This window comes from Spodoptera frugiperda, chromosome 21 (genome assembly GCF_023101765.2).
Source record: "Spodoptera frugiperda isolate SF20-4 chromosome 21, AGI-APGP_CSIRO_Sfru_2.0, whole genome shotgun sequence".
In the NCBI taxonomy this organism is placed as follows: domain Eukaryota; kingdom Metazoa; phylum Arthropoda; class Insecta; order Lepidoptera; family Noctuidae; genus Spodoptera; species Spodoptera frugiperda.
In genome coordinates this window covers 3,971,607-3,986,712 of record NC_064232.1, presented here as the reverse complement: position 1 = coordinate 3,986,712, position 15,106 = coordinate 3,971,607, and the positions used below count along the sequence as shown (strand labels likewise).

General features: G+C 37.7%; 1 protein-coding gene across 1 annotated transcript in view; it reads left to right on the top strand.

The window, feature by feature from the left end:
* LOC118280286 (scavenger receptor class B member 1) overlaps window positions 1-15,106 on the top strand; it is a 45,839-nt gene that overhangs the window by 22,452 nt on the left and 8,281 nt on the right. The window contains exons 4-8 of the mRNA XM_035600253.2: window positions 3,574-3,712; window positions 6,219-6,334; window positions 9,646-9,745; window positions 11,214-11,341; window positions 14,915-15,035. Coding sequence (XP_035456146.1) covers window positions 3,574-3,712; window positions 6,219-6,334; window positions 9,646-9,745; window positions 11,214-11,341; window positions 14,915-15,035 — 604 coding nt within the window. The remainder of the gene's footprint in view (window positions 1-3,573; window positions 3,713-6,218; window positions 6,335-9,645; window positions 9,746-11,213; window positions 11,342-14,914; window positions 15,036-15,106) is intronic.

Here is a 15,106-nt window from a genome sequence, read left to right as displayed (position 1 = left end):
TTTTATCATAGGTATTACCTATGATAAAATTTAATATGAGAAAATAAAACATGTGAGTGAGAGCCATGTTTCGGCACGAATGGGCCGGATCGACTGAAGTGATACCACGGCCTCACAGAAAACCGACGTGAAACAACGCCTGCGTTGTGTTTCGTTGTGTGTTCAATTCCCAATCTTCCTAATCCCCGATTCCCCAACAATCCTCTAATTCCTAAGCCCCAAAAGGCCGGCAACACACTAGTAACGCCTCTGGTGTTTCTGGTATCTGTCCGCGGCGGCGATTGCTTACCATCAGGTGATCGCCTGCTCGTTTACCGGTTTATAAAATATAAAAAAATACAGAATATTGACATACCGTTACTAGTATACCATAAACAGCAGCTAATAAAATAAATAAATAAAAGAAAAAGTAGTTTTTTTTTCTATTTATTATTTTTATGGGGATTTTATCCATTTTTGACTTCTTCAATAAAAATCACAAAACGTTAACGGCGTCATTATCCTCAACCAAAAGTTAACAAATTATGTTGATTGAAACACAAAATTTTGTTTCAATAAATTCAACCCTCAATCCAATAAAAATAAGGATGATAATAAGCTACCACGATGCTTAATAACGCGAGAGAATAATGATTTGTTAAATAAAAGTTAAAGTTTTTTGAAGAAATACCCCCATATGGATACGTCAACCCCATTGTACCCCGGATCGGGCAAAGTATTGCTAGGTTATTTTCGGTTTTTCTAAAATTTCTCAGTAGTAGCACGGAGTCTGGAATTGTATCCAGTCTATGGCAATAGGCTCACCCCCTATTACACGGGACTTATAACACAAACGGTGAAAAGTGGGTGTACATTGTATAGCGGCATTACGTAGAAAAGTAACGTTTTTGACATTTCGATAAAAGTATTGAATTTGACTAGGTAGTAGGAAACTACCGTATCATATCAGGTGATACAATCTTCCGCATGAGAATAACAAACTTAGTCTATGAATAGTGCCCAGATAGCAACCGTAATGCAAATTAACATAACATAGGTATGTACTATGTACCACAAGAACCAAACTAGTAAAAACTAGATTTATAAACTGGATACCCTTTTGAAACTGGTTACCAAATAAAACTACTTCATGAATAAGTTTAAAATAAACTACTTACAGAATTGAAACCTTCAGACCAGGATGTAGAATTGTAAACGGCTCCCAAACGCCGCAAACATATGATGGTAGATAAAGAGTTTCATTTTTAACTAGCGACCCGCCCCAGCTTCGCGTTGGTCCACCACAGATGAGGCCCAGTAGGGCTGATGCCTGATCCGAAGCTGCGGACTACCTAGCGGGCTTGTTTTATACTATGTAGTCAAAGTCAAAGTCAAAATTATTTATTTCAATTAGACCAGGAAGGCACTTTTGAACGTCAAAGCAAATATAATAATATTAATAACGTCTGTCTGTCGGTCAGTCCTCTAGTGAAGCTATTTGCTCGTTTCAAAGTGTAAATTCCTTTGGAGAAGAACGAGCAAGAAACTCCATAGGTTACTCTTTTCCAATTAGATTCACACAGTGATAGTTGTAATCAACTGCTTAAGGCTGATGTTGCATGAATAACATGAAAACTAAAATGATTAAAGGTTTAAAAACAAAACTAAATGTAGCGTTTTTCGGGAGCGTTCCGTTTACACCCTGTAGGTATACATATAAAATATTCTTCTGTGAGTGTAATTCTTACAATAAACACTTGTTGAAAAAAACCGACTTCAAAAAACTAAAATCTAAAACAAAACGTTTAAACTGAAAAGCATAAAATTACTATTGTAAATACTAACTGATATTTTTTATTTTTAAACTTTATTGTAACTGATGATATTTTTTAACTAATATTATCTTTATTTATTTTTATTAGACAACCAACAGCGACACACTAAAATAACACCAATTAATATTAACAGTACAGTCAGGCCAATTACAGGTTATCCCAGATTTATCTGGAGTATACAACGTGTAACAAAATACCCATATACATCAAGAAGCACAGATGAATACAGTTTGAATAGAATCTCTACACAAAGTTTCACCAAATACTTGGTGTCGCATAGTTCTTGATTTTATAAATCATACAAACGTATCACAACACTACAGGGGTCACTCGCTAATATTACAGAACATTTATTCTGTAAACGGATCGATCCTCACGAACAACGAACAATCTACCTAATTTTGATGTTCGGTTTCTGGAATTTTATTTATTTTAAAAATTCATAACTTGGTACCATGAAAACATGACCCTTCCCGTATAGTTTCTTATGTTATCTAGAAACCGTGCATTTGATATGTATACCCCCTTTTTGTTACACTGTGTATAGTTTGCTTACAGAACAGACAAAATATGACAATAGATTGATTTTCAACTAGTATTCTATGAAGGACCTTTTTTTTTGTTGAAACCTTCAAAAGGTGCCTAGCTTTTTGGGGAAAAAACTAGTGAGTGAGTGTGGGATTTTTACCGCACTAAAACCTCCCCGGTGGCCACCATCTGCACCTAAAGGAGGCGCCGGGCCCTCTTAGTAGACCAACCCCGGAGCCCCCGTGGTGCAACGCCTGTTATGGCACTTCCCTATGGAGACCTATATGTCATCCTCATACCTCTCTGTGCAATGTTGTGCACGACGACACGTGACCACTGTGCCGCCGTCTTCCTTGAGGTCATTGAGTGGGCGTCTAGATTCCCCTAATTTCTAGATTCTATCAAGGAACTAGATACATTTTAACATTTACCATTCAAAAGTTATAAGAATTCGCTCCATCCAAAATCATCATCCAAAATGATTAATAATTAAAACCTAATACGTAAGCTGTTTACAATTTCGTGAACATTCAGTTATTTATATTATTATGATATGAACTAATGGTAACTTACCTATCAGCTGTTTTATGCTATTTAGTTTTAACTTTTTGATTTAGTTTTGGTTTTTTGTAGTCAGTTTTTTATACGCAGTATTTTTATTTTATCTTTTTAGTTTAAGACTACTTAGATACCTAAGTATTTAAGTGTATCGCCTGGACAGTCAACCTCGCTACATCCTTGTTGACTGGACATCTACACTACATGAGCTGCTGTTTACATGTGAACATTAGCTCATGACGATACCTAAGTACGTGTGTCGCCTGGACAGTTAACCTCGCTACATCCTTGTTGACTGGACATCTACACTACATGAACTGCTGTTTATATGTGAACATTAGCTCATGACGATACCTAAGTACGTGTGTCGCCTGGACAGTCAACCTCGCTACATCCTTGTTGACTGGACATCTACACTACATCAGCTGCTGTTTACATGTGAACATTAGCTCATGACGATACCTTAGTACGTGTGTCGCCTGGACAGTCAACCTCGCTACATCCTTGTTGACTGGACATCTACACTACATGAGCTGCTGTTTACATGTGAACATTAGCTCATGACGATACCTAAGTACGTGTGTCGCCTGGACAGTCAACCTCGCTACATCCTTGTTGATTGGACATCTACACTACATGAGCTGTTTACATAATATTATTTGTTTTGTTTCAGACAACAGTTGGAGAGGGTGAACATACAGTTTAATGGTGATAAGCTGAGTTTCCAAGAGAGGAATCACTTCCAGTTTCTGGCCGATAAGAGCAATGGCGCGCACTTCGATCGCGTGGTCGTGCCAAATCTTCCTTTATTGGTAAGTTTATAACAATTGAGTTTGTTTATACAACGTGTAACAAAATACCCATATACATCAAGAAGCCTTGATGAATACAGGTTGAATAGAATCTCTACACAAAGTTTCAGCTTAAAATACGTTTGAAAAAAAATTAGTACCAAATACTTGGTATCGCATGGTTCTTGATTTCAAATCATACAAACATGTCACAACACTACAGGGATCACTCGCTAATATTACGAAACATTTCTTCTGTCAATCTAATCGTCTAGTACCTACCTGTCTATTTGAATAATTCATAACTTGGTACCATGAAAACATGAGTTTAAAAAACCCTTCCCGTATCGTTTATTATGTTATCTAGAAACCGTGCAATTGATATGTATACCCCCTTTTTGTTACACGTTGTATAATCTTACTTCTAAATATAAACTTACTAGCGACCCGCCCCACTTCGCATGGGTGCAATGGTGATATATTATGCATTATACATAGATACCTTCTTCTTGAATCACTCTATCTAAAAACCGCAACAAAATCTGTTGCGTAGTTTTAAAGATTTAAGCATACAAAGGAACATAGGGACAGAGAAAGCTACTTTGTTTTATACTATGTAGTGATAACTCAAAGGTGACTGATATAGTGATATATCAACGCACAGCCCAAACCACAGAACTGATTGGGCTGAAATTTGGCATGCAGGTAGATGTTATGACGTAGGCATCTGCTAAGAAAGTTTGTTGATCCATTTTACCTCTAAGGGGATAAAATAGGGGATGAAAGTTTGTATGAAACTCTGTTAATTTTAAACCGAAAAATGCTCAGCAATACTGTGCCCGACCCGGGAACACTCACCAACGAGTGTGGTGACCAGTAAGTGATGGTCTGATTGAAAATAATCTGGTTGCCCTATGGCAGTAATCTTAAATATCGGAACTACGCACTCGCTCCGTAACTCGCTAACTCGTTTCTAGTTCTAGCTTTACTCGTTACTCGTTAATCGTTGCCGGTGAGACAAGTGCCTATATGTCAATATATTTTGAAGTTATTGTGGCCAGGAGGTTTAAGACGCCAATTTCTCATACATGAGAGTGCGGGTTCGAAACCTACCAACAGCAAGTACCAATGTGACGTTTTCTAAGTTATACGTACTTTCTAAGATTATTTAGACACCACTGATAAGTGGTGAAAGAAAATATCGTGAGGAAACCTGGGCTTATAATTTCTAATCATAAGTTTGAAATCGCCAACCCGCATTGAGCAAGCGTGGTTAGTAATGCTCAAACCTTCTCCGTGTGAGAAGAGGTGCCATCAGCAGTGGCCACTTAATAGGCTGTTGATGTGTTTCTGGTGACACCTGATAAGTGACAGAAGTCGCACATAGACTATCGACGAACAAATCAACGGATGACGTCATAAATATCCTGCATCCCACATGTGAAGTTTACATGCGAATAAACATGGATAGAAAATCCCAACGAACAACAGTTGGGCAGAAAGCCCGCCAGACATGATCACCTCGCCTGGTCGGAGGATCCTCCTTTTCTTAGGGAACTTTACTTTCTGTTGCCTAAATGTTGATGTGATATGTCAATGACCTTCCTCATACGAGGATTTCTAGAAAACATTGTAATAGTGTTTGGTATTATATGTATATATGTATATATGTTAACGGAACATAGTCTCATATCTTGTTTTGTCGTAATAATAGAGCCAGATAAGATATACTGATTATTATTCAGCATTTTATTATATTGAATACCAAATAACATAGTAAATAATGCGTAAGCTTACGATATGTAAACTTATGGGGGTCTGTGGATAAAAATAACTTATTTTTGTGGTATAAGCCTGTAAACGAACAGACGGATCACCTGATGGTAAGCAATCGTCTCCTTCGTCGTCGTCCTTGGACACCAGAGGCGTTACAAGTGCGTTGCGGCCTTTTGAGGGTTAGGAATTTAAAGGTTTTTGCGGAAACGGGAATTAGAATGATTGGGAATTGGGCCTTCGGTAACCTTACTCACACAACGCAAACGTTATTTCACGTCGGTTCTCTGTGAGGCCGTGGTATCACTCCGGTTGAGTCAGCCCATTCGTGCTGAAGCATGGCTCTCTACTTCTAAAATAACTGGGCGAATGTCATTGAGTAGGTACAACATCACATCACATCAAATCAACAGCCTATAAATAGGCCACTGCTGACCAAATGCCTCTTCTCACACGAAGTAACTTAGAGCATTTGAATTTTCATGGTTATATCTATTGTAAATCCTGGTTGACAGGAGTTGTAGCGGTTTTAGGAAGTTGTTGCGGTCTTGTCCCAATAAAAACAAAGTGCACTGTCACGACTAATAGCCTCAGTACTAGTTTGTGTTACGTTTAAAATAATGGAAACGAGAGCGCTCTGATTGGCTGGCTCGTATAAACTAACCAATCAGAACCCCGAACGCGCTCTCGTACTGTTGATGTTACATGATCATGTTGATGATGGTCCACAATTTAACTAATTTCTTTGTTACAGGGAGTAATTTCAAAGGCTTTGAGTATGAACCTGAACAGTCTGGGACAGCTGACGTTGAGCTCCGCCATGACTTGGGCAAACCATCCAAACGCCTTCGCCGAACTACCAGTCCACCGGTAAGATATAAGTCGCCATTTTATTTATAATAACTATCGTGAGACATACTAAATTAATTATTATTGGACGCAAATAACAGCTCACACATAGGACCCTCTTAGTTTTAAGTAAAATTTCCGGGGTGTTTGGCGACTGGACTTCTCCCAGTTGTGCAGTCTCTTTTGTGCCTTAAGGCTTAAGTCATTCTGTCTCCTGCATTAGATTCATCGAGGAAATGGAAACTATCGTTTTCTTTTTCTTCTCCTCTAATAATATCTTCTGATTTATTTCGTTGCGGGATCCAAGACAGTCTGGGACGCGCCGGACTTCAGATTTTCGGTCTTCAAGGTTCCCACCACCACATGGGACTTACAACATAAATTGTGAAAAGTGGGTGTACGCAGTGGCATTACGTGCCATAACGTGCACCTCTGCCTACCCCTTCGGAGATTAAAGGCGTGACGATATGTTGTGTTAAATGTACAAGGTGACTTGTAAATCGACGTATTTCTCTCGGAAGGTAATAATACAACTAAACCTACAAAATTTGCCCTGACGTCTTTGCTCCGAAAATACTGGAAGTTTCTAAGATACATATCACTTTTTGCTTTAGTCAAAAATTCTGAACTGATTATATAATCGTAAATAAATAAAAAAATACTGGTTTTTGATTTAAGCTGCTTTAGTTTTTATCAATGAAGTTATTCAACCCGGTGGTATTTTGGAACGTGGGGATCTACGTCAGACGCAATGTGTTTTCCATTGTGTGTCATACACTTAACTTACTTAAAGTGTGGGAGAGCCATGTTCGGCACGAATGGGCCGGCTCGACCGGAGTGATACCACGGCCGAGCAGAAAACCGACGTGAAACTACGCTTGCGTTGTGTGAGTGAGGTTACCGGAGGCCCAATTCCCCCTTCCCAATCCCCAATTCCCGAACAACAACACTTAAATTTGTAACTCCCAAAAAGCCGACAACGCACTTGTAACGCCTCTGGTGTTTTAAACGTCCATGGGCGGGGCGATTGCTTACCATCAGGTGATGCATCTGCTCATTTACAATAAAAAAAAATATACTGGCAGACGAGAGGTTAATGCTAATTTATAAAGGCGGAAATATCATTCGTTTTAAAATAGCTAGTTTGTATTTTGAGTCTTTTTTTGGTCCATAGAAAACTGGTTTTATTTTTAAAAATATTTACTACACTAAGTGTACCTACAAACTTTTAGAAAAACTTCCTTTGTTTATTAGCTACACAGAAACGTAAAATTATTTATAAAATTCTCAAAAACAGATTAATGATTTAATGCTAAGTGTTATGTAAGCTATGCTACGAGGATGTAATAGCTAAGCTGTGAAACGATGTGACCGTTTCCACTGATACTAAGCTATTTTTTTTTTTTGAGTGGGGAAAATCATCCAATGACTTTTCTCGCCTTGGGCGAGGCGAGAGGGAGTGTCAGACTCTTACTGACTAAAAACCACCCCGTTCCTACTCCTGCTTTTCGAACCGGAGCCCCGGTAAACCCGCTAGGTAGTCCGCAGCTCCGAATCAGGCATCAGCCCTACTGGGCCCCATCTGTGGTGGTCTGATGGCTCTTTGAGGCGCGCGCGGAACGATACTAAGCTATGCGAGGAAGATGTGCAGCTCGAGTTTGCGATGTATCGATGGTAGGGAAGCCATCCTGGCACACATCTTTCCATATAAAAAACAAAGCTTAGCTGAGTCCGTTTCCACCAGTGCCAAACTGTGTATACCAATGAATATGATTGGTGGAAGCCAAACGCATCCACAGCAACGTAGCATAGCACATCTCTGGTGGAAAAGCACCTTAAACCATGTAGATTTATATGAACACAGTGTTGTTGTTATAAATAAATAGTTTGAGTTCGTTCATTTAATAGTTCTTCAGTTAAATAAAGAATATTGAGTGGAAAGAGAAAAGGGGAGAATAAAATCAACTGCTGGACTCTTCTGCAAGATAGAAACCATATTCTTAAAGCAAACTGTTCAGCTTTATATGTTAGTATTTTAGGGACTGGAGAGTATAGTTCCCTAAGTAAAGGAGGATCCTCCGACCAGGCGAGGTGTTCGTGCGTGGCGGGCTTTCAGCCCAACTGTTGTTCGTTGGGATTTTCTATCCATGTTTATTCGCATGTAAACGTCATATTTGAGACTAGCTTCCGCCCGCGACTCCGTCCGCGCGGATGTCAGTCTTCGCGTGGAAGTTTTATTTCTCCATTTTGAGTAACTCTGACAATGACATCTTATAAATATCTATTGGACCCAAATACGGCGAGGCCCATAATAATTAAGGAGATCCCTCTATTGAGCTACTGCTGTTGAGCAGAATAAAACTGAAAAATAATGATTTTTTTTCTACGAATTTTTCCAGGATAAAAAGTATCCTATTTTATGCCCAGGATAATAAGGTATAATTATACCAAATTTCATCGAAATCGAATCGTTAGTTTTCACGTGATGCCTGAACATAACGATAGACAGACAGTCGGTCAGACAAAAAAAAAATCACATATTTGGGTTTGGTATCGATCCAGTAACACCCCCTGCTATTTATTCTTTCAATATTTTCAATGTACAAAATTGACCCTTCTACAGATTTATTATAATATTATAATATAATATGAATGAATGAATGAATGAATGAATGAGAGTGTTATAAACGTAAGAGTAGACAAATATAACCAGAAAGCTCCGAACTGCTAAGCTATCGGGAGTTATACGTGTTATTGTGAGTCAACCATAAGAGATAGACATTTGCTGTCGTGGAATATTTTTTAAACAATTTTAAGGAGAACAATTCCGTCATACATTATTTCTGTGTTGCTTAACTTTAACCATTAAGGCTGCACACGCGACGGAAGCTTAAAAAATGGAGTAAGTTCTCCTGTTTTCCCATCATTTCCCTTCACTGCTCTGCTCCTATTGATCTTAGCGTGATGAAAAGTATACTATAACCTGCCCAGGAGTATGTAGAACAATTGTACCAAGTTTCGTTGCAATCTGTCCAGTGGTTTTTATTTCTATAAAGAACATACAGACAGACAGACAGACAGACAGACAGACAGACAGACAGACAGACAGACAAAAATTTTTCTGATTGCATTTTTGGCGTCAGTATCGATCACTAATCACCCGCTGATAGTTATTTTGGAAATATATTTCATGTACAGAATTGACCTCTCTACAGATTTATTATAAGTATAGATGTAGGATTTATGACATCATCAGTTGATTTGCGCGTCGATAGTCTAAGTGCGACTTCTGTCGTGTGTACAGTATGTAAATAGATTTTATTTTTCCACAGGTTTTTATGGGGCTATGATGACAGTATCATCGATACGGCCAAACCGTTCCTGAGTCTCGGAGGACAACTCAAGTTTGAGAAGTTTGGCTTACTTGTCACGGTAAGATATTTATATATTTATCATTTTATGTACGTGCGTACATAACATATATTGTTACAGGGTAATGAAATCACTTTATTTTATGTCAAATTTAGAAAAAAACTATAATTTAACTATGTATAATTAAGTCTTTGACTGCCAATACAAAACTGTTGAAGGCAAATCCTCCGCTAACGTCGGTCACCGGTGACCACCACGGCGTTTAAAGAGTTAAGATCCTCGTCAAACAGTAACGTGAGAAAGCCAAAAAGGATAATAATTACTAGAGATGATGACGGGGTATGAAAATCAAAAATCTATTTAGTCCGTCAGTTAGGTAATGAAAAAATATTAGACACGTATATTTTTATTTTGTCATTTAATATAATAATACTTAGATAAAACGATACAAAGTTTAGGAAGCAAATACGATATGTCTACGTATAAAACATACCTAGAAGTGACGTCACGCGATATTTGAAATCAATATATATTGGAAAGCATATTATGATTCTTTAAAAAAATAAAAAAATCGTGTCTAATGTTTTAAAATAATCTACAAGACGGACATTAAAATAAAAATTAGTGATCTACCTTTTTTTTAATGACGAGGGTAAACCTTCAAAAAGCGCCTAGCTTTCTGGGGATAAAAGACTAGGGAGTGATTTTTACCTCACTAAAACCACCCCGGTGGCCACCCTCAACACCTGTAACCCTCAACCCGGGACCTCTAATAGACCAGGGGCCTTAGTCTGCTATTACAATTGTGTCACAATGGTCGATCATTGAGCAGTGCAAGAGGGACGGAGCTATACAACCTACATAGCTGCGTCCCTCTTGCACTGCTCAATGATCGACCATTCTGACACAATAGGGTAGATGACTAATTTTCATTTTAATGTCCGTCTTGTAGATTATTTTAAAATATTAGACACGTATTTTTTATTCTCTTACGGAAACAAATACTTTCGAAGATATATCGATTTGAAATATCGCGTGACGTCACTTTAGAGTACGTTTTATACTCGATAGTGACGTAGTTAGCTCCCACTCCTAAACTTTGATTCGTGTTATCTAAGTATTGTTATCTTATATGACAAAATAAAAAATACGTGTCTAATATTTTTTCATTACCTAACTGACGGACTAATTAGATTTTTAATTTTCATACCCCGTCATCATCCCTATTGTAATAGCAGACTAAGGCCCCTGTAGGGTTACTCCGGTTCTCGAATGAAAAGGTTTCGTTTAGTCGTCGGCCGTAGGTTTTACTAATGATATTACTTAAAATAACGTTTTATTTTTAATTACATATTGAAACCAATTTATTTATATTCATTTCATTCGTTCACGAAAGTTCGCAATAAATGGTATTGTAGTACGAAATCTGCGAAGTTTCGGACGAAACTTCGTTTTTCGTTGAATTAGAGTAGGCCTCCTGCAGCCTGCTCCGGAGAATGTACCTTAATTATCTTAATAATTATTGCAGAAAAACGGCACTGTCTCCGAAAGGTTCACTATCAACACTGGAGAATATGACAAAGACAAGATGAACATCATCGAACAGTTTGATGGCAACGACCATCTTACTTTCTGGGGAAGTCCGGAGTGCAACAGGTGAGGAACTCTATCTTTATTTATCTTTATTGGCCCACCAAAAATTGGGTAGTATCCTCGGTCAAAAATAAATTATTACAACTTTTCAATACAATAAAATATTCAAATATTATAATCACACTCTCATTCATAAAGGAGATTGTCCAAAGCTGGCTATTTTTAAACAGGCTGCTCAACAAAAATGTAATTAACCAATAATTTTATTTGTATTTTAGTAAATGTCTGATGCTAATAACTTTGTACAATTTAGCACTATAAAAAAATCGATTGGTATTGGTATTTGTTATGATAAGACCAACGGCCTTACTTATAAAAATCCACTAATCAACAGCTAAGCAACTAATTAACTAATAACTCATTAACTCCTTAATTATCAATTAACTATTTCTTACTTATAAACACTGTTTACACGTCACTTAACTAAGCAATGGTTAATTAATGTTTTTATTTTAATATGGGTGCAATCTATTGCACCGGTAATATGGGGAAACCCACAAATAGTTTCAAAGTTCCGAATAGTTTCAGTCTCTTCTCTTAAATTTGAAGGCATTTTAATATAAATGGAACTTTTCGAAGCCAATGCAATAGCAACTCTTTTAGCAGTTCTTGATAAAGTATGTTGGCTCATGCTCATGCAGTATCTTATAGCTGCCATTACTTGCAACTCCACAGGTACCTATACTGCCGCCCCGGCTATCCATGGACATGTCGTTTCTTAAGATATTTATAATTTTTACTATATTTCCTTTACTGAATCTGTAGCGATGCTTGAAATCGCTTTCACTCAATTCCTCCATTGGGTTCGATCTTGAATTATATATTTTTACTCTCCTTCTTGAACCAATATTCCTGAAATTTCTTATTTCTTCTATCTCGTCACGGTATGTGCGTAATTCATTATCGTCGTCAAATATATCCATTTTTTTATATTTATCCACTTCACTTTCCTAAGTAGTGGAACAAAGCCCAGCAAACAGAACTCAATTCAATGCGAAGTTTGTATGTGGTGTTATTGTTGAGATATACCACAGCTGTGACTTTTACGAATATCAGACGCCATTTTGGTAATCAAAGTCTTTAAACAAAGGGACATTAGCTAGTGTTAATCATCGTTTATGAGTTAAAATATTTTTTAATAGGTAGTTTAACTGTGTCTTAACTTTAGTGATCGTTTATAAGTAAGGCCGCAAGTCTTTATAGTAGTTGGCTTTGAATTTGACTTTAGTGCTTGCCAATCTGCTGTCAATCTGTTGTGTTTTTCGTCAAAATGACAGATATTATTCGCTTTGTTCTTTTGCATTGTGAGTGTTGCAACTGCAGTTTATTGCGTGGGAAAATACAAAGTAGACACATTAGTAGGAAAACATATTTTGTATATATATTAAATGAAAATAACACTGAAGGCAGGACAGCCATAAAACATTATTGCTGCAACTGCATGGTGGGTCATAGAACAGTAGGTTGCTGTGCACATATAATTACTATTATTTGGTTTTTGAGCTGGGCAAGGTACCAGAAAATTATTAATCCACCTGCCGAGTTCCTTGACCATATTTAAATACATATAAATCGGATTTATAATGCATTTTAATAGAAAAAAATGTTTTATTTCATGCATAATCAGTTTCAATAAAATGTAAAAAAATATCTATATATAAATCTTGATACAAAACTAAGTTTGTATCTTCATTCTTACTGATATGAACTAATAAATCAAACATATATTATTAGCTGAAGTGCTTGTTTAAAAATAGCCAAAGTCCCATACAAGTTGGTCAATCCCCTTTAATGAACTGCTTAATTTTCGTTTTTTTCTAGCTAAACTGGCAATAAGTCTGCTATTTGACGTCAAAAACTTATGACGTTATAATAGAGTATTTCATACAAAGTTCATAGAAAATATCGTTTTTGACGTTTCGAAAAAAGTATTGAATTTGACTAGTAGAAAACTAGCCTATTGTATATAATGGGAGGGGGGAGGTCGACGAAGTGTGACTTTATGTGACAAAGGTGTGGGAGGGGTGGTAAATTGTGTGACGTCTCATTTTAATTATTATAATCTAACTGCTATCTTATGTTGTTGTGTATTGAAATAAAACAAATTTCGGAACTGCTATTTTAATTAAATAATTATTTCTAGATGTAAAATAATAAAATGTTACGTTACACTAGGGAGCGGGAGGTCTCAGAAATGTGACCAATTGTGACAACGACACATCGCTTATTACTACATCCATATTATTATGAATAAAATTATACAATACATACACCAAAATTTTTGTCTGTCTGACTATCTGTTTGTTCTGGCTAATATCTGAAATACCGGCTTTAATACATGGCAATAGGCTCACCACCTATTACATGGGACTTACAACATAAATTGTGAAAAGTGGGTGTACATTGTTCAGTGGCATTACGTGCCATAATGTGCACCTCTGCCTGCCCCATCGGGGATTAAAGGCGTGACGATATGTATGTATGTATGTACCGGCTTTAATATAATAATTCTAAATTATATCGACTTCAACACGAAAAAAAAACAACATCATTGACAATCTGTCAAAGATTTCCCGCCTTGACGGGCGCCATGTTTAAAAATGGCGCGTGGAATCATATAAGTCATTGACTACAATTTCAATGAGACGAATCTACATTATATTATCATTATTTTGTAACGCGCCGTGTCATTAGGTCGTTAGGGTATCGGCAGAGAGATAGATAAACGCCTGAGCCAACCATCAGCTCATGTTTACTTAAAAAAATAACATAAGCTATCATTTTGTGATTATACTGTGATTGTTAGAACTGAAGATCGGACTAGGCGCAGTTTGGCTTTTTTTAGTAGGTATAATACAGTATGGAGATCACTCATATGATTTAAATGAAACTACAAGTATTACTCGACCACAGAAGCATAATACAACTAAAATATAATATAGAAATAAGTCGGGTTTCCCTTCCTGACGCTATAAGTCCAGAACGCGCGAACCGATTTCCACAGTTTTGCAATCGTTGGAAAGGTATGTGAGGCTTATAGCAAAAAAAAATCGGGAAAATATCAACAAAATAGCAGGAAAAAAGGGAAAATCGTTTGTGGCGAAACGAAGTTCGCCGGGTTTGCTAGTACTTTTTATTTAATTATAACTATGAAATCGCCAACCCGCACTGGTGGTTGACACGTGGTGGTTAATGCTCAAACCTTCTCTGTGTGAGTTGAGGCCTTTGGTCAGCAGTGGCCACTTTTAGCGCTCGTCCACACGACGCCGTCACCGCGCCGCCGCCGCGCCGCGGCCGCGCGCTCGTGTTCTGTTTGTTTCATTCCATTACCGGCCGCGTACGAATTCGCGTAGGTAATGGAATGAAACAGTCAGGGAGAGGAAAGATAGCACGCGTCGGCGGCGCGGCGGCGGCGCGGCGGCGGCGCGGTGGCGGGCTTCGTGCGACTCGTATATACAGAGTAACGGTGCGGCGTCGGCGCGGTGACGGCATCGTGTGCACGAGCGCATAGGCTGATGATGTGATGTGATGGATATAGGTATTTTAGGTATAAATGTTATATAATTCTGCTTGCAGCATAAAGGCATCGGATGGCTCAATATTTCCACCGTCTCAGCTGGACAAGACCACCACTCTCCACGTCTTCTATCCGAACCTGTGCCGCAGACTGCCCTTCCAATATGAGAAGACCATCGAGGTGAGTTAACAAAGCATCTCATATCCAAAAGCGTATTATCTGTGGTATTATCCTTAATACAAACTTTTGTT